The sequence below is a fragment of the Oryctolagus cuniculus genome, chromosome 5 (genome assembly GCF_051225735.1).
Source record: "Oryctolagus cuniculus isolate XC-2025 breed Fujian yellow rabbit chromosome 5, ASM5122573v1, whole genome shotgun sequence".
NCBI classification, from domain to species: domain Eukaryota; kingdom Metazoa; phylum Chordata; class Mammalia; order Lagomorpha; family Leporidae; genus Oryctolagus; species Oryctolagus cuniculus.
Window position 1 is genome coordinate 32,075,539 of NC_142871.1, and position 21,143 is coordinate 32,096,681.

General features: G+C 39.6%; 1 protein-coding gene across 3 annotated transcripts in view; it reads left to right on the forward strand.

The window, feature by feature from the left end:
* Nucleotides 1-21,143, forward strand: part of MAP3K5 (mitogen-activated protein kinase kinase kinase 5) — a 247,380-nt gene that overhangs the window by 120,857 nt on the left and 105,380 nt on the right. For all 3 annotated transcript variants that reach the window (XM_070073521.2, XM_051854304.3, XM_070073520.2), the window contains exon 8: nucleotides 11,918-12,030. In XM_070073521.2, coding sequence (XP_069929622.2) covers nucleotides 11,918-12,030 — 113 coding nt within the window. The remainder of the gene's footprint in view (nucleotides 1-11,917; nucleotides 12,031-21,143) is intronic.

Genomic DNA, 21,143 nt, shown 5'->3' on the forward strand with positions numbered 1-21,143 from the left:
GACCAGTGGATGGAATATAACCTGCTCTCTCTCTGTGTCTCCTCCTCTATTTCTGTCTCTGCCTTTAGAATAAATAAAAAATAAACCTTTAAAGAAACAAGCTCCAGGAAAATGAAGTCACTATATTGAAGAAACAGCTGCACTTGCATGTTTGTTGCAGTGCTACAGTAGCCAAGATGTGGAATCAGCCTAGATGTCCATCAGTGGATAAATAGATAACGGAAATGTGATGTGTGTGCAGTGAAACATTATTCATAGCCATTAAAAATTTGATTGAAATTTTATCATTTGCAGCAGCATGAATGAAACTGGGGGACATGGAAAGACAAATACTATATATTCTTTTTATACATAGAAGCTTTGAAAAGTTGATCTCATAGAAGAAAAGTGGTTTCCAGGATCTAGGAGGAGTGTTGGGGAGAGAGGGATACAGAGAGGAGGGTTAATGGGTATAGGAGTGCAGTTGGACAGAGGAATAATTTGTAATGTTCTACAGCACTGTAGAATGACTATGGTTGACAACAATTAATTGAATATTTCAAAATAGCTAGTAGAGAGGATTTTGAATTTTCCCAACTTAAAGAAATGATAAATTTTTGAGATGATAGATATGCCAAGTACCCTAATGTGGTCATTATACATTGTATTCATGTATTGAAATGCCACACTGTACCCCATAAATAGGTATAATTACTATGTATTAGTTAAAAATAAATAATATATTTTAAAGCCTACATCTTTTTATGTCTATGTTTCTAGTGTTTCGTCAGTAGCCCAAGAATATACAAATTAATAGCAAAGAGGATATTATTATAGCTGGTTTAGGATCATCTTTTTGGGAGGGTTAAGGTTCTATGGTGAAGATTAAATGAAGCAATGTATGTTTAAGTTCTGAAATTCAGTAGGAATTTAGTACATATTGTTAGTGCATAATATGTAATGCTATTTCTTTGCATATTTGTTATATTTGTTCATGCTCAAAATGGACATTGACTGCGTTAACTTTGCCTTTTCCTGAAGTATTCCTCAGAGTCCTCTTACTCTTTCTAAATCTAGTTTGACATTTTAGGTGGTGAGAGAAAAAGATATAAGATCTGTATAATTTTTACATAGGCCTTGCTTGAATTTCATATATCATGACTATCATGGGGTCACATGCTATAGGCAGTGTTTTGCTTAAAGTCTCATTTGGTTTTGGAAAAGATGGTATTCTCAGCATTAAAGGGAGATGTGAAGTCATTTTAACAACTTGGAAAGGAAAATTGGGTGCTTTTACTATATTAGCATAATCGTGTCTCTCCCGTGATGCTAAAAAAAAAGATCCATAGCCAGGAAATTAAAAGCATTAGCTCTGTTTTTAGCATTAATATGTTCATTTTTTCCGTAGTAACTTTTCAGAGAACAGAGAACCTTGCTTTATCAACTAATTTTCTCTTACGTCAGTGACAGTGCTGTTCAAACAGTAATGTGTGCCTAATAAAGATTGAGTTTCTCCATTATTAATGGGGGTGGCTTTACTTTGGAAGTGTTGTGTAACAAACCAATCACAGGCAAATAAAGCCCCGTGTCCATGTTCCATTTGCCAGACTAGCCCTTTTTCTTTTGCCTTGGCTTCAGGGTATTCTTGTTGTCTGCGCTTCTACCACCCTCAGAGTTGTTATCTCACCATGTTCCTATTGATATCAATTTTGCTTTGTTCTTGTTCTCTAAAAGCTGAGTTTCCAGATTTAGGATGATTTCTTTCTTTCTTTTTTTTTTTTTTTTACCACAAAGACTGAAGAGTTATTTGGAACTCATCATGGCATCCAGCTCATTGGTGTCCAGATGTAGGTGGTTCCTTAGGGTTCCATGGTTCCAGGATGACCTAGGAACTTGGGGTGGAACACAGTGTGCACACAGTTGCAAATAAGTACCCTGGGACGCTGGTCTCATACTTTGACCAATGTCAGAGATGATAGATTGGAGGAAGCTCTTACAGTATGACCAAGTCAAAATGTAGGAAGGATCATGTTTCATATATCCCTGTAGAGGTTCCTAATTGTGAATAAATGCAACCTAATAAGGAGAGCAACTAAGGCTTGCTTTGTTTGTATCTTTCAGTTATCAGAGAGATGAGGAGAAGCTAGATGTTTGCCAGGCATTGTGCTGAAGAGGAAGGAGAGTATAGAAGAATAGAAGGGATTTCCTTAGCCAGAGGATTGCTTCCAAGCCTGGCTTAGAAGAGCTTTCCAGCAATGCGGAGACTGTGCTTGTGTAAACCTGCTTTATTGAATAGTAGTCAGGATTGACTCATATGACTAGTCACCTTCTGTGAAGTGGTAGATTTCTCCCATATTTTGCTGTCACTCTCCCCTCCTCCTGAATCTTTACTGTCCTTCATACCCTCAAAGATTAAGCCTTAAGTCTGATCTGATTTCATCATCATTTAAAAAAAATCATCTATTATTTTTCACTTTATGTTTCTGTGTGGGAGCAAACTGTTGAAATACTTACTTAAGGTATACTAAGCTGATCTTCTGTATATTAAGATAATCGAAAATGAATCTTGATGTGAATGGAAGGGGAGAGGGAGTGGGAAAGGGGAGGGTTGTGGGTGGGAGGGACGGTATGGGGGGGGAAGCCATTGTAACACATGAGTCGTACTTTGGAAATTTATATTCATTAAATAAAAGATTTAAAAAAAAAAAAAAAGATTAAGCCTTAAGCCCTTTATCTTGGTCCAGCTCTGCCCATAGAGCTCTCACAAGTGTGTCTCCTTTCATGCCTCCAGCCTTCTTAGAATATGGGTTTGCAATTAAATTTGAAAGAGTTGGGGCAGTTATTGGGATGCTGAGTGTAGACTTTTCATAAGTGTATGAAAACTTCACCCTCAGAGGTAAGCAAAAAATTTAAAAGTTAAAATCCTGAGCTTTGTGCTGTTACCACATGGCATAGATGAAAAGTGACAATTAGAGAATACTTTGAAAGGAAGAGGAGTAATTATTAAACACTAAATTATTAAATAATAAGAGTGATTATTCAATAATATAAGAAAGAAAAAAGTCATAAAGAGAATATTTTGATAAAAGTACAATGTGAAAATCACTCTCCTACACTGCTGTTGGGAATGTAAATAAATTAAGACCTTTCTGGAAAGTAATTTGGCATCCTGCATCAGGAGCTTTGAAATAATTCACTTCTTGGATATAGTTATGCCATTTGGAAACTATCCTAAAGAAATAACAAATGGCAAATAACCCTACGCAAAGTAGTTTTTATGATGATGTTCACCACCCTGAACTGTATGGTAACAAAAATTGGAAGAAAGCTAAATGTCCAACAATAGGGAATTTTTTTTTTTTTGAGATTTATTTATTTGAGAGGCAGAGTTCTATACAAAGAGAGGAAGAGACCAAGAGAGGCCTTCCATTCGCTGGTTCATTCCGCAAATCGCTGCAACTGCTGGAGCTGGGCCAATCTGAAGCCAGGAGCCAGGAGATTCTTCCGGGTCTCCCATGTGGGTGCAGGGACCCAAGCAGTTGGGCTGCCATCTGCTACTTTCCCAGGCCATAGCAGAGGAGCAGCTGGGACTTGAACTGGGGCCCCTATGGGATGCTGGCACTGCAGATGGAGGCTTAGCCTACTATACCACAATATGAGCCCCAGGGAAATTGTTAAACAAAGGCTAACATCTAGGGCTGGCGCTGTAGCGTGGTAAGTGGAGCCACCGCCTGCAGTGCCAGCATCTTATGTGGGTGCTGGTTCAGGTCTCAGCTGCTCCACTTCAAATCTAGTTCTCTGCAATGGCCTGGGAAAGCAGTAGAAAATGGCCTGAGTCTAGGGCCCCTGTACCCACATTGGAGACCTGGAAGAAGCTCCAGAGTCCTGGCTTCGGATCAGCCCAGCTCTGGCCATTGCAGCTATTTGGGGAGTGAACCAGCAGAGAATTCTCTCCCTCCTCCCCTCCCTTCCTCCCTCCCTCCCTCTCTCTTTCTCTCTCTCTCTCTGTAACTCTGCCTTTCAAATAAATAAATAAATCATAAAGAAAAAGGCTGACATCTATATACAATGACACTTCAAAATTCTGGGAAGTTTCTTGTTTGCAAAAATATATCACATAAAATGTAACATCTTAACTGATGTTCAAGTGTGCAGTTTTGTAGCATTACATGTATTTCTGTTACCATGAAACTACCACCACCATCCATCCACAGAACTCTTTTCATCTTGCTAAACTGAAACTCTGCCTTTTAAACACTTAGCTTCCCCTCCTGCCTTTCCCTCAGTCCCTGGCAACCCCCATTCCATTTTCTGTCTCTACCTTCGACTACTGTGGCTACTCATGTAAGTGGTATTTGTCTTTTTTTAGTGACTGGCTTATTTCATTTAGCATAATGCCCTCAAGCTTCACCTACAACTCTGTAGTATGTGACAGAATTTCCTTCCTTTACTATTTCTTGAACATACTGCATTTCATTTATCCATCTGCTGATGGACATTATTGTTGTTCCCACCTTTTGGCTGTTGTAAGTAATGCTGCTGGGAACATTGGTGTACAGATATCTCTTTGAGATCCTGCTTCGAGTTCTTTTCAGCACATACTCAAAAGAAAATTATGGTTTTGAAAAATGTGTAGTAGTAACATCCATCATATGTCAGATTACAAAACAGATGATAAAAATAGTGAGTCTCTTTTTTTGGAGGAAAAGATAATTGCGTAATGAAAAGACTGAACGAAAACAGTTAGAATGTGGGGTTCATTTATTTTCTTCCTGAATTTTCTATTATAATAAGGAATGTATACAAATAAGTCATTTGAATTGGAGAGAGGGCTATTCCCTGATCACCAGATCAAATCAATGGGTGATTTGGCACCAGTTTTCTTCACATGCTGTCCTGCTTTGCCTCTGAGTTATTTTATGAGTGATAATTTCAGAATTATCCCTGGAGATGTGCAGCACCATGAAATTCTAATTTAATTACTTGTGTGCCTCACAGAAACAATCCCAGCTGTTGTATCTTAAATGAGGGGGAAAAAAAATGTCAGCTAAATAGAAAGAACCTGAACTGAGTTTCTTCTTTATTGGAAAGCAGATGCTCTTTAGTGCAAGTAATCAACTCAAGAACATTTCTTTTATGCAAAAAGTGAACAAAGTCTCTCTAGGTAAGACTTCAGCACTCACCATATGAATGAAGGACTTTACTGCTTTCAGACCTGCTTTGCACTCAGGTGACAAAAACAATGCTAATGATCAGGCTGTTCTTGAGCAAAACTGTTATTTTCTTACATATAACAGTGAATTGAAGGCTGCAAATTATTTACTTCCTTTCAACCAATATTTACTACTAAAACATAAAATGAACAGAAGTAGAAATAACTTCTGATACTCAGATATACCCACTGGAATTCTCTAAGATGTCTAGTTACTGCCCTAAGGTTTGTGTCCTTTAATAAAGTCTTCTCTAATTCAGCTTTAGTCATTTTATTTCTCTATCATTATACTTTTGCATTATTAATCATTGTTTGTAGATTTCCTTATGTGTAGACATACATTTCTCATGTTAATTTATCCTTTCCTGGTTAAGCTGAAGTTTTCAGTGACCTAAACTGCTGCCTTATTATGAACTCATTTCAGTGGTATCGCCATATTTCAGTCTTTTTAAAATATTAGTCTTAAGTCTAATAAGGACTGACCTAATGTATTTTGTGAAAAAAACACTATTTTTCCTAGAATATACCAGTGTATGTCTCTGTGTAGAGAATATAAACTTTATCCTTAATATAAAAGCAGTTCTCTCTGCTTTTATCTCTCATTTTTATTTTCCTGTTTCACCCAACTCCTTTTCACTAAAAAACAAGAACAAAAGCAAAAAACCAGAAAGTAATGAAAGTGAACTAAAAAAATAGCTTTTTTAGCACAAACCAAGGTAAGCAGAGAAGAGGGCTACAGCTTTGGAATCTCACAGAATTAGGTCAGTTGGCTTCTTGCCTGACCACTTACTTAATATTTCTGTGTTTAGTTGCCTTATTGCTAAGGAATTCCCCCTATTAGAAGGTTGTCAGAGATGTTATGCCTGAAGGGTCTCGAACAATGTCTTGCACTGGGTAGGTACTCAGTAACCAGAGGCAACTACTGTTGCTGTTTCTCTTACTATTTGATGTTAACCACAGCTTCCTTCGGTGGAGAATATCACCTGTGGTATAGTGTATTATCGTTCTAAGTGCACCAACCTTGTTTGCAGGAAAATTATGTATTACCACCCCCCTGACACCAGACTTGGCTGTATGACTTGACAAGTGTGCATTCTAGGCAGTAGTTTTGCCTGGTCTGTGGTGGATGTGCCATGAGTACATTTCCCTGAGAGGCTGCAGCTTCAGATTGGATCCTACAGGGAAGTAAGGAGGAGCAGGGCTGAGGATTGAATAGGCAGTACAGGCCACTGAAGTTTGCAGGTTGCTTCATAACTGTGGCTAACTTACCCTAAAATGACTGACACATCATCTTCAGTTACAATGGATATTTTCATTATTTTTTACATCAAGTTGGAATCTTACAAGAACACAGCCAAGTGATAAAATCCCATTTGGAATATTAGCACCCAAATATGACAACAGGAAAGATCAACCTGTTTGTTATGACTGAGCTTCAGGCTGATAAGCTTTTTACTGATAGAATTATCTGCCACTTCATTGGAAGAAAACAAGCTCTCCCTAGCAATAAGGTAAAGGCATTTCTCATTTAAGACTCTATGTGGGCAACAATAAAAAACATAAACAATATCCTCAGTGGTTTTATCAAGAGTAGTAGGTGCCAATAACATCAAAATGTAGCACAAAGAAGGTGGTAAGCAAATCACTCATTTAATGTAATTCAAGGTTGCATGTGTGGTCATGTAGTTTTATGGTCATAGGGATTCAGACCACAAATGGAAGGGAGTAGATTATTTGTGAACAACTGTATTAATCACCTGTTTCAGTGTGGTTCTTGGTAGGAAGAGGCTGCAGTCTGCCTTCATCCTGCAAGTGCTCAGTCTTCATCGTCACCTGCAGTGTGTCAGCATCCTGAGGATTCAGGATCTGGAGAGCCACTGGTCAGGAACACTGACAGGTCCCTGCCTGCATGGGGTTGCATTCTCTTGGGAGCGATAGGTGATAAAAATAACAATTTCTGCAACAGATGTAGAACTCTTCAGTTTCCATTGTCTTGTGTGTCTTGCTACTATGTGGTTTTCAAGAAATTGTTTGCTTTTTTAAAAGATTTATTGGAAAGGCAGGGTGACAGAGAGGGAGAGAGGACAGAGATCGTTCATTTGCTTGTTCACTCTCTGAATGACTGGGCTAGTCTTGAAGCCAAGAACCCAGAACTCCTTCGAGGTCTCCCACATCAGTGGCACAGGCCCACTCACTTGGGCCATTTTCATCTGCTTTCCCAGGTACATTGGCAGGGAGCTAGATCAAAAGCTGAGCAGCCACAAAGTTGGCCCCTAGTTTTTCTGCTTGCTTATTGGCATAAAGTTGTTCTACATATCCTTTTACTTTCTTTTTAAAACTTGTGGTATCTTTCGCTAGTGAGCTATCATCTCAAAAATGTAACAGTTTTATTAATCTTTGCAAAGAAGCAATCTTCGGCACTACTGACTTTTTAAAATTACACGTCTGCTCTCTACTACACTGTTTCCTGCCTTTATTGTACCCCTCCTTCTGCTTTAGGGATAATACGTTGTTCTTTTTCTAGATGGAAGCTTGTAGCATTGATTTTTCAATCTGTTCCTTTTGCAATATATGCATTTAAAGGTATCAATTGTTCTGTAGCCCAGGAATGTTGACATACTGAATTTTCAATATGATTGGATTCAAATACCTCCTCATTTTCAGTGTTGTCTGCTTTGACCCTTGGGTTATTCAGAAGTGGGCTCCCAGTTTACAAGCATATCTTTCTTTTTTTAAAATTTTTTTTATTTAGTAAATATAAATTTCCAAAATACAGTTTATGGATTACACTCTAGGTCTCCTATGCAGAGGACCCAAGTACTTGAGTCACCATGTGCTGCCACCCAGGGTACACACTAGCAGGAACCTGGAACTGGGAGTGAATTCAGCACTTATAGCTTCCGTGTTACTAATTATTTTCCATTTGTCTCGTATTCTTTTTTTCATTTAGCCCTCCACTCCTGATTTATTTTCTACCTTAAACTTGTATTTTACTGTTTTCTGAACAGGGAAAGAAGTTTAGAGCAGTTTAGATCATCAGTAGCTTTTAAATACCCATGGTCCCTGACTTACAGTGGTTAGACATATGATTTTTTGACTTTACAAGAGTGCAAAAGCGATGCACATTCAGTGGAAACAAGACTGCATTTAGATCTTTCCCCAGGCCAGCAGTATACCATGTAATTCTCTGAACATCCGAGACTGTACAGACTTCTGTATTCAGTAAGCTACCTGAGATGTTCGGCACTTCATTACAAAATAGGCTTCGTGCTGCATGTATTTTGCCCAGCGGTAAGCTGATGTAAGTGTTCTGGCCATGTTTAAAGTAGCCCAGGAAAAGCTATGGTGTTCGGAAGGTGGGCGCATTAAATACATTATTGATATTTTCAATTTAGGATGAGTGTATCAAAATATAACCACATCGTAAGTCAAGAACTATATGTAGTTCATATATTTTAAATCTAGCCATATATTTACCATTGTTAATGTTATTTTTTCTTAAAGCTCAGTGCCTCCAACTGGAATCACTTTTCCTTTAGTCAGAAGTACTTTAGTAATTTTTGTCATGCAGATCTTCTAGTAACTAAGTTTTCACTTATCTGAAGATACCTTTTCCACTCTTTTGTTTTTTCCTTTTGTTACTCTGAATTTAAGCTCCCATAGTTTATATTGCAAATTCAGCTGGCAGTTTTATTGCTCCATTGAAGTTAATACATCATTTTCTTTGGCTGATCTTGGGTTTTTCTCTGTGGTTTTGGTCCCCACATTTAGACTGTTATGATTTTATCCTGCTTAATGGTTGCTGAGCTTCTTGAATCTTGTGCATTTATGTTTTCATTAGTTTGAGAATATTTTTATTGATTATGTCTTCATACGTTTGTTGTAGTCCATATTCTCTGTCTTCCTTTATGTGGATATAATAAAATATTGTTACACTATTAAAAATGTCCAGTGTGTCTCTTATGCCCCATTTTGGGTTTTTCTTCCCCCTCTTCTTTCTTTTTCAACTTCAGTGAAGATACTTTGTATTGACAAACTGTCTTCTGTCTTATCTGACTTTTTTAAAAAAATATTTATTTGAAAGCCGGAGTTACAGAGAGCAGAGGCAGAGAGAGAGAAAGAAGTCTTCCATCTGATAGTTCACTCCCCAGATGGCCGCAACTGCCAAAGCTGTGCCAATCCAAAGCCAGGAGCTTCTTCCAGGTCTCCCGTGTGGGTATATGGGCCCAAGGATTTGGGTCATCTTCTTCTGCTTTCCCAGGCCATAGCAGAGAGCTGGATTGGAAGTGGAGCAGCCGGGACTCAAACCGGCGCCCATATGAGATGCCGGCACTACAGACAGTGGCTTTATCTGCTACGTCACAGCACTGCCCCTCTAGTCTGCTTTTAATCCCAAGCAATTAGTTATGATTTTCAAGATTATATGTTTCAGATTGTTTTATTCCTGTTTTTTAAATTCTAACTTTCTGTTAAAGTTGTTTGCTTATTCTTTAATCTATTTTTCCATCCTTTTCTCTGTTTTCTTTACCATCTTTGTAATGATTATTTTTCAAGACCATATCTACAAACTGCAATGTCTGAATCAACTCTAGGGGAGCTTTTATGGTCACATTTCCCTGGATCTTATGTCCTAGAAATTTTGTAAACATTATTGAGACTGGAGATCATTCTATTTTCTCGCACCATGGTTCTCCCTTTCCTTTATTAACCAGATAAGCTAAGAAGCCAGTTACCACAACACATGCCTTAAGTTGGGTTGGGCCTGGGTTTCAATTGGTAGTTTCATAGAGGAAAGAACTTTCTGTCTATGTCAAGCCCAAGCTTAATTTTATTATTGTTATTATTTTAAATTTTATTTGAAAGGCAGAGTTACAGAGAGAGCTTGTATCTGCTGGTTCATTGGCCACAATGTCTGGGGCTAGGCTAGGCTGAAGCCAGAAGCCAGGAGTTTCTTTTGTGTCTCCCATGTGAGTGCAGGGACCCAAGTACTTGGGCTGTCTTCCACTGCTTTCCCAGGCCATTAAGAGGAAGCTGGATAGGAAGTAGAGCAGCTGGGTCTTGAACCAGCACCCATATGAGATGCTGGCATTGCAGGTGGAGGCTTAACCTGCCAGAACTATTTATAACTTTATAGAGTTATCCCCCTGGTCGGCCCTGTGGCACAGCATGTTAAACCACTGCCTGGGTACCAGTTCAAGACCTGGCTGCTCTGTTTCTGATCCAGCGTCCCTGCTAATGGCCTGGGGGAAAAAAGCAGCAGAAGATGGCCTGAGTGCTTGGGTCCTGCCACCCACGTGGGAGACCTGGAGGAAGTTCCTCCTGGCTGTTGCTGCCATATGGGGAGTGAGCCAGCAGATGGAAGATCTCGCTCTCTCTCCTCTCTCTCTTTCTCTCTCTAACTCTGCCTTTTTTGTTGGGCCTTTAAACAAAGGCCTTTGTGACATATAAGGGTTGGAGCCTTGTAAATGATGTCTTTGATTGATAAGACTTTGAATATCTGCATTTGGGTACATACTTTTTCGATTTTAGAGTGGAAACATCTATACTTCTGGAGAGATAAAAGTACTATTTAATCACCTACAGTGATGCAGTTGGAAAATTTTTTTCTTATCCTACTGGTATATAACAGTCACTGCCAACTAGTTAAGATTAATATTTATTTGATTTTTGTTCCCACTCAGAGAGGCTTGTTATACTTAAAGACAGTTTTTAAAAGGCAAAGAATCTTCAATATTCAGAAAAAAACAGATGTTTTCATTTGATATTTCATGTTTAAAATTATGGAAAATTTCAGGTATATATAAAAGCTAAGAATACAGTGTAATTTGCAGTATTGGGATTAACACCACTTTTACTATTCTTATATTTCTTTCACACAATTATGATTTAAGTAGGAATGACTCTGTCTTGGAATTGTAATTATTTTCCCTTATATAACTTTGTTGCATCATTAAATGGTCATTCATTAGTCCTATGTTTTCCTCAGCCTGATTTCATTTAACATGTGCTTGTCTGAGGCAGATTCTATTATTCAGTAGAGAGTTTGTTTTCATTTTCCTCTCCCTGTTCACAGAAGAAATAATGCTGTATATTATGGCCTGTTTAATGATGTTTGTGAAGAAACACTTAAGTGGGTGCTAGGAAGTATTACCTTGAAAATACAGTGGGTATTAACACTGAAGTCCTTTCAAGTGTTGAAGTGCTTTCAAAGGTTAATATACAGTTTCATGCATATTCAGAAAAGGGTACTTGGAGCCAAAATTAGTATGCAGAAGCACAGTCTGTTTCTCTTCATTCCTCCCTGTAATGGACATTCTATGTCAGTCATATGGAACTGATCTTTTCAGTATGTTACCCATACAATCATCTTCAATGTTTGGTTTATTTTTAAGAGTTCTCAGAAATATGTGCAGGATCCTTATGGTCAAATTTCTGTAATTACCTAAATGCATTCACTCATTCCTCGTAGGCAGTTGAAGAGAGGATTTTTAAAAAGATTGAGGTCACTAGGTTGAGGGCAGCGTAAGGAGAGGAATGCAGTGGAGCCGGGAACAAGGAGGTGCAGTTACTTAACCATTAAATCTAAGAGCACGCTACATTCTGGGGTGAAGGCCAACGGAATATTTCTTGCTCAGGCATTGGAGTTATGCAAACAGAAGTTACTGCACACCCAGGGTTTCATGATTGAGAAAGTAAACTTGTACATTTGTGGTTTTTTTTTTATAGGTTCAAAAAGGCATTTGAGTCTGAGCCAACACTGCAGTCGGGAATTAATTATGCTGTCCTCCTCCTGGCAGCCGGTCACCAGTTTGAATCTTCCTTTGAGCTTCGGAAAGTTGGTAATTACAGCCTGCTGTTTTACATGGAACTCACGAAACTGGACCCAGCTTGGTGCAAAGAAACCCAGTTTTTTCTTTTTTAAGATTTATTTATTTGAAAGGCAGAGTGACAGAGGGAGAGAGAGAGACAGATTGAGGGGTTTACTGCTGTATTACTCCCCCCATGCCTGCAACAGCTGGGGCTGGGATAGGCTGAACCCAGAAACTAGGAACTTCATTCTGGTCTCCCACGTTGGTTGGTAGGAACCCAAGTACTTGAACCATCATCTGTTGCCTCCCAGAATGCACATAAGTAGGAAACTGGAATGGGAGTGGAGATGGGACTTTGATTCCAGATACTTCAGTGTGGAATGCAGGCATCCTCAGCAGCAATGTAACCTGATGTGCCAAAAATCCTGCCCCAGAGGAAAAGCAAAGCAAAAAAACAAAACAAAAAACTCTTCATAGATAGATGCCTTTGCTTTCTATCACATCTGACTTCCTGGAAAAAAATTCTTTTATTGTAGCTTCTTGGTTGGTGTTTCATACTATTGTGCAAAGTCCAGAAAACAGTATAAAGTTTATTTTATCTGTTCCTAAAAGTCCCCTGGTTAATATTTATTGTTGCAGCTCAAGTTAGTATTGTCAGTATGGGCTCTGTATTCAGCTTCCAGCTCCTAACTAAGGTTAGTTTTTTGTGGCACATTAGAAATGCTTGCTATTTTAGGTTCTGCTTTCCTGATGCTTTGTGTTTTTAAAAAATTTATTTATTTGAAAATGCTCCAGAGAGAGAGAGAGATGTCTTCTGTCCCCAAAAGGCTTTAACGGCTGGGGCTGGACCAGGTCCAAACCAGGGGCCTAGCACTCCATTTGGGTCTCCCACGTGGGTGGCAGAAACCTAAACACTTGGACCATCTTCTTCTGCTTCCCAGGTGCATTAACAGGGAGCTGGATCAGAAGTAACGGAGCTGGGTCTCGAAATGGCACTCACATGGTGTGTGCTGGTGTGGCAGCTGGTGGCTTAGCCCACTGTACCACACACTGGACCCCTCCTGATGCTTTAAAAAAAATAATACGTTATTTGCTTTTCTATTTCTCCTGTGCACCCGCATCCATGTGAGTGTGTTGGTGTTGGAGATAGGTGGCAGTCTGGGCAGTGTCTAACCTCCTCAGAGACCATCTCTGAATTGCATTCATGGATAGAATGTGCTTTTGTTCCTTTCGTCTGTAAATATTGTCTCATCTGCTGACGCTTCCTTGAATTTAAAGAAATTAAAGCATATTAGGGATGACGTTTTGAGCAATTTTCATGATTTTGGCTTTGATCACATTTTTTTGAGATTCTAGATCCTGGAATACTGTTGTCTATGGCAATCAGATTTTACTTTCCTGAGTCTTTAACTACCCTGTTTCAAAACATTTCTAAGTTTGTTTGTTTTTAAATTTATTTGACAGGCAAAGAGACAGACAAAACTCCCATGATCCCATCTACTCCCCAAATGCCCATAACGACTGGGACAGGGACAGACTAAAACTGAGAGATGTGAACTCAATCCAGGTCTCTCATGTGGGTGGCAGGAATCCAATCACATGAGCCATTACTTCTGCCAGCCAGGGTCTGCAGTAACAGGAAGCTGGGGTTAGGAGCAGAGCCAGGCACTCTGACATGGGATATGAACATCTCAAGTGTCTTACCACTAGGCCAAATGCCACCCCCATTCCCAACTCCTGTAGGAGTTATTACTTCAGACATTTGGCCTTATTTTTCAAGGGGGAGATTTGTAATGAAGATGTGAATTGTAGTGGAAATTTTTCCTTTAAGATTTTTTTTTTTGACAGGCAGAGTTAGTGAGTGAGAAAGACAGAGAGAAAGGTCTTCCTTCCGTTTGTTCACTCTCCTAACGGCTGCTATGGCTGGCACTGCGCCAATCCGAAGCCAGGAGCCAGGTACTTCTTCCTGTTCTCCCATGGGGTGAAGGGCCCAAGCACTTGGGCCATCCTCCACTGCCCTCCCGGGTCACAGCAGAGAGCTGGGCTGGAGGAGGAGCAACCGGGACAGAATCCAAGTGCCCCAAGCGGGACTAGAACCCAGGGTGCCAGCACCGCAGGTGGAGGATTAGCCAAGTGAGCCGCGGCACCGGCCCCTTAAGATTTTTAACTGAGGAATATAAAATTTTCCTTAAAGAAAAATGAGTCCTGGTCCTTTTTTACTTTATTTGTTAAGGGCTTACAAGTGACCCATATGTAATGCTCTGGGAAATTTACCTGTGAAACTGTGTATATAGTAAAACACTTTTTAGAAACCTCAGACTAAAGGTGATGGAGTGTTTATTGCTACCAGATTGGAGTGGTACTCTGAGCTGTGATTTAAAACTAATTTTTATTGCTGTGTTCCTGAACTCAAAAGGAAGGTTTGTCGATGCCTATAAGTCGTCTCTGGAGTTAACATTGACTTTCTTTTTTTTTTTTTTTTTAAGATTTATTTATTTATTTGAAAGTCAGAGTTACACAGAGAGGAGAGGCAGAGGGAGAGGGAGAGAGAGAGAGGTCTTCCATCTGCTGGTTCATTCCCCAATTGGCCTCAACGGCCAGAGCTGTGCTGATCCGAAGGCAGGAGCCAGGAGCTTCTTCTGGGTCTCCCAAGTGGGTGCAGGGGCCCAAGGACTTGGGCCATCTTCCACTGCTTTCCCAGGCCGTAGCAGAGAGCTGGATGGGAAGTGGAGCAGCCGGGTCTCAAACCAACGCCCAAATGGGATGCCAGCACTTCAGGCCAGGACATTAACTCACTGTGCCACAGCGCCGGCCCCTTGATTTTCATATGTGGATAGAATGCTAACAGCAGTTTGAAAATGCACTTATTTAAAGCTCACTTTTTCTTAATAAACATTCATTCATTCATTCATTCGAAAGGCAGACAGAAAGAGAGAGAGAGAGGGAGAGACAGAGACAGATTTTCCATCCACTGGTTCACTCCCCAGTTGGCCACCAACAGCCGTGGCTGGGCCTGGAACTCTATCTGGGTGTCCCCTGCCCATGTAGATGGCAGGGGCCCAAGTACTTGGGGCATCTTATTTTGCCTTCCAAGGTGATTTAGCAGGGAGCTGGATCAGAAGCAGAGCAGCTGAGACAATCTAGAGCTTTTATGGAATTCTGGCATCACAGGTGGTGACTTGACCTGCTACACTGCACTGACTCCTAATTCTGATTTTTAAATTGAATGTGAAGGCCAGTGTTGCGGCTCACTAGGCTAATCCTCCGCCTGTGGCGCCAGCACCCCGGGTTCTAGTCCCGGTTGGGGCACTGGTTCTGTCCTGGTTGCTCCTCTTCCAGTCCAGCTCTCTGCTGTGGCCTGGGAAGGCAGTGGAGGATGACCCAAGTGCTTGGGCCCTGCACCCACATAGGAGACCAGGAGGAAGCGCCTGGCTCCTGGCTTCAGATCGGCGCAGCGCGCCAGCCGCAGCACACTGGCAGTAGCAGCCATTTGCGGGGTGAACCAATGGAAAAAGGAAGACCTTTCTCTCTGTCTCTCTCTCTCACTGTCTTAACTCTGCCTGTCCAAAAAAAAAATTTGAATGTGGAGCTGGTCAGCACTTTGATGAACTGTGATTAATATAACATTGTAAAGAAAATATATTTTGTTTTTTTCCAATAACTCATTTTTATTACATGTTAAGCATTTGAAAATATTGGAAATTGGGGCCTGCACTGTGGCATAGTGGCTTAAACCTCTGCCTGTGGTGCCAGCACTCCATATGGGCACCAGTTTGTGTCCTTACTGCTCCTCTTTTGATCCAGCTCTCTGCTAATGACCTGGGAAGGCCGTGGAAGATGGCCCAAGTGCTTGGGCCCCTGCACCCACGTGGGAGACTTGGAGGAAGCTCCTGGCTCCTGGCTTCGAATTGCTCCAGCTCTGGCCATTGTGGCCATTTGTGGTGTGAACCAGCAGATGAAAAACCTCATTCTCTGTCTCTCCCTTTCTCTGTCTATAACTCTGCTTCTCAAATAAATCAATAAATCTTTAAAAACCCAGAAAATATAAGAAATTGAATTTAAAATTTAAAAATTATGTAACATACACAGACTCAAAATTTGATTTTTGTAAGAGCTAAGTTTCAGGTTTCTAAAATCTTGTGATATACATTCAAAATTGTATGTCTTTCATTGACAAAATAACTAAAACTCACCATTTTAGATTCAATGTAATCATTAATTATGCTAAGTAAAATAGGTTGACTTCAGGTAAATTTTTATATGGTAAGATAAGATTAAATGGATATTCAAGGAATTTTAGATGGGTTGGCTAAATAAATGTGTCTAATATGATATTAATAGTATATAATAAAAACAAGACTAGTTAATGACAAATTTGGCATATTCTAAAGATATATAATTACATTCTTTAAATGCTCCAATCAGAAGCAAGCATTTAGCCTAGTGGCTAAGATAACAGTTAAGAAGCACAAATCCAATATCAGAGTACCTGGGATCAAGTCTCAGCTGTGGCTCCTGGTTCTATTTTCCTGATAATGCACACCCTAGGAGGCAGCAAATGTTAAGTCAAATGGTTGGGTCCCTGCCACTCATGTAGGAGACCTGGATTGAGTTTCTAGCTCTCTGCTTCAGCCTAGCCCAGCCCCAACCATTGTGGGCATTTTGGAAGTGAACCATCAACTGGGAACATATTATCTCTTTCTCTGTCTCTCCTCACCAACACCCCCCCCCCAAAAAAAAAAAACAGAAAAGATTTGCTAAAAAAATTTTTCAATCATTTCTTTTCCCATTCCTCCTGGTGGCTCCTGCAAACATACAATTTAATCTGAATTGCTGAGTTCTTATACCAGTCAGACTTTACATCATGAAGTTACTTCTTTAAATGCTTTTTGAAGTTTTTATTTATTTATAAGGTTAAACAGTTAAAATTAGGATGTCATAAGATGAGTAACAAATCTGAAGCTTTCTAAACATGCTATCTTAAGTTAACATCTTCAACATAGGAAATGATACTTAACCTCTTTGATCTGTTGCCCAAAGACTGTTTATTGTTGGTATGTGTTTGGGATGGCTCCAGGAATTTATGTTTTACTTTTCAATTTTTGAAAAATCATAAATGTTTAGGCGATTTAGAAGTAGTATTTTTTAAAAGCAAACCACGTCTTACATCTTCTGTTTTCAGCTTAATTAGCCTTAAAATTAATATTCAGACTTTTCTAAATAAAATATTATTTTCTCATCTTCTGTGAGATTTTTCAACTATGAGACATTTTATGGGAGAGAGTCAGAATTATAGATTTGGATCCCCAACAGTAATGATAATTGTACTGTATTTGCAACTGAGACAGATCACTATTGGAATCTCATTTTTCATTGAACATTAAAGAAATTATTAAATATAACATTTATATTACTGAATATAAAACTTACAGTCTGTAAAGTTAATCAAGGAAAAATAAGCAAAACAAAGACAAAGTCATTACCAGCCACTAAACAACTCTTGTCACCTGTGAAGGTAGGCAACTTTTTGTAAAACTGTAAATTTTAGGGAAAGAAATAGGTATTTTTCATCCTTTCTAGGAGAGATGATTCTTCATCTAGTTGACAAAATACAGCTCTTCTTGAAGTATGCTACATGGTATATGTATTATTTTCCAAGAGAATGAGTCTTCAAAAGAATACTAGTTAATAAAATAGAAGGAATGATAAAGCTGATAGTGATAGTGATGTTGAAATAATTGATCCTGGTGAGGATCATCAACTAGAATTAAAACCATTAAGTGAAAATATTTATTCTTGAAAACTTACATTTTACAGTGTTTATATGGTACCAAGTGTGGGGAGCAACTCGGACTAGACTAAGTTACTGGAATTAGGACTTATTCTATGCATCTGCTCTCCCACAATATGGCGCTGAGAAGGGAGTAGCAGCTTCTATGCAGCTGCCCCTCGCCAATTTGATTGACTGAGCTGCAGGAGCTGATCTTGCTCCTGATTGGAGGAGAGCAGCGTACTCGGCGTGTGGGTAGCAGAGTTGGGATTGGTGGAAGAGGACTATAAAGGAGGAGAGAGACAACATGCACCAGGAACACCTGAGGAACATCTGAGCAGCCCCCGAGAGAGCCGGCCGGCGGTGTGCTGCTCCCCTGCGGAAGTGGGGAATGTGGCAGGGGGAACCGCCCTTCCACGGAGGTGGAAGGGACGGTAGCCAACCCGGGAAGAACCAGCAGCAAACCCGGGGAGGGCCGAGCAGACAAAAGAACAGCACAGGGTCCTGTGTTGTTCCTCCATGAAGTCGGGGAGCGACAACCAAGAGATCTGGTTACCAGTGATCCAGCCTCACTTCACTAATATTGTGTTGTCCAGACTTGTGCCTGCTGGAGTGAGGAGTATGAAGTACACCGATCGCTTGTGAATTTTCTCACCAAAAAATTTTAACCCAGAGCTTAATCTCTAGAACATCCATTTAATAAGAATCATAGAATCCAGAGAAAAGAGTTAAACAACATCCATGAAGTAGCATCAGACAACTCTGGAATATGAAGACATTCTACAAGATAGCACTTCTGGTCTTTTTAAAAAAGTTAATGTCATGAACACAGGTGTGGATGGATTGGTTAGAATAGATGAGATTTGGGAGGTGCTTGTGTTCTTGTGCAGCAGGTTAAGCTGCCACATGGGATCACGGCATCCCCTATCAGAACCCAGATTCAAGCCCAGGCTGCTCTGCTTCCCATCTGGCTTCCTCTAACGAGCCTGGGCCTCTGCCACCCACATGGGAGACCAGGATGGAGTTCCTGGCTCCTGGATTTCTGCCTGGCCCAGATTTGGCTCTTGTGATCATTTGAGCAGTGAACCAGCCAATGGAAGGTCTCTATCTCGCTGTGTCTCCCCTTCTCTCTATGTCACTCTGCATTTCAAATAAATTAAATAAAGCTTCAAAAACATATTTAGATAATCCAAAAGTTGTACTTTCAAAATTTATATTTATTAAATAAAAGTTAAATAAAAATTAAAAAATAAAAAACATATTTATTATTTTTTTTACCCCACAAAATGCTTTGAAACTTGGTTCTTTTGTACAGTTAGTTCCTAATGTCTCTAGTAGTAACATAACTCAATATGGCTTGGCAAAATGCATAGATTAAATGTTTAGAAGAACATGTGCTGTGTATTATATAAGCCATCACTTAAGGGGCCAGTGATGTGGCATAGTGGGTAAAGCACTACCTGCAATGGTGGCATCCCATATGGGTACCAGTTTATGTCCTGGCTGCTCCACTTCTGATCCAGCTCCCTCCTAATGCCCTGATTAAAGCAGCAGAAGATGGCGCAAGCACCTGGACTCCTACCACCCACACAGGAGACCCAGAAGAAGCTCCTGCCTCCTGGCTTCAGCCTGCCTCTACCCTGATTGTTGTGGCCATCTGGGGAGTGAACCAGCAAACAGAAGACCTCACTCTCTTTGTTTCTCCCTCTCTCTGTAACTCTGACTTTCAAATAAACAAGTCTTTTAAAAAAAATCATTTAACTCATCTTTATATAATGTCTTCTAGGACAGGCAAATAGTATTTTACAAAGCATTTCTAAGTAGTGGAACAGAAGCCTTGATCTGTTCTGTTAAAACAGTAATTTAATCACAATTACAGTTGGTCTTTTAAAGCTGGCAGAATGAAGCAGTGGCTGTTGGACACTCCATATTTCCATCAACAAAAAAGAAGGTTCATTTGGATCAAAATCAACTTCTTACTTGGGATAGTTCACAGCAGCCTATAAGACATTAGCAATCCAGACTCTCTGAAACAAATCTCCTGGGTACAAGTTATTTTCAGTACAAAGAGGGAAAAGTGAGGCACTTGTCATTAAAAAAAAAAATAGGTATATATTTATTTAAGAGACAGAGATGGGAGAGGAGGGAAGGAAGGGGAGAGACAAAGAACTCCTATCCACTGGTTTACTCCCCACATGGACATAATGACCACAACTGGGCCAGGCCAAAGCCGGGGACTAGGAGTTCAATCCAGAGTTCCCATGTGTGTAGTAGGAGCCCAATTATGTGAGCCTGCACCACTGTCTTCCAGGACCTGGAGTCAGGAATCAAAGCCAGGTATCAAACCAGGCACTCCAATGGTATTCACTAATGTTAGAGAATTATTATTTTTGTTAGGTACTATAATGGAATAGGATATATGAGGTGTTTTTAGGCATATGCTATAATATTTAAGAGTGACATAATGTCTATGATTTAACTTGAGATGGTTCATGAGAAATATCCAGAGAAACAATAGCAAAATGTTAGCATTTGTTGAAAATATGGTCTTTCATTATAGTTTTTTCTACTCTCATGTATGTTTAAAATTCTTCATGCTGGAAAGTTAAAGTAGAAAGAATCTAATTTCTACCATTTGTGAGTTTGCTACCTTAGAGAAGTTGCTAACCATCTCTGGGCCCTGTTTTCCATGCTACAAAAGGGAGATCATCTCTAACTCATTATAGCGTTGTGTGGATTGAAAAGTGTGCCGAGTACTAGGCATAGGATGACTGTTCAGTACAGGCTTGTTTCCTGCCTTTCCTTTAGTAAAACAACCTTGACTCTAATAACAGCCTCAAGGTGATAAAACCATGATGAAAATTAAACTATTAAAAATCTTAAATACTTGCCCCTCAAGTCAACCAGTTCTTTTTGGGAGCGTTGTCAAAATTTAAATTACAGAAATAGGTGAATCAAAGAATTGGGAAAATGGTAGCTAGATAAGCCAATGATGATGTAATGACCTCTGCTTAAAATTTTAGTCAAAAATGTTTTTAAATAAAAATACCGAGCTGGTAAGGACTTGGTAACTATGGTAGGCTCATACATCAGAGATAATGCTTTATTCATTTGGTCCTTTGGATCCAAAGCTTTAAAAATATTGTAGCCTGGAATCAAATATATCAGTAGTTATTTTGCAACTCTGTCCAGTGGAAATAATGCTAAATATAGAACAGATTTTATGTACCAAGCTATTTATTCCTGTATTCTTGGTGAGAGAGAGAAAGCGCAAAAGAGAGGAAAAAGGAATCCTAAATTAAAAATAAGTTATGTTTTTAACTATTCTTAAAAAGTAATATGCTTTGGTTTCATATATCATATATGCAGAGTG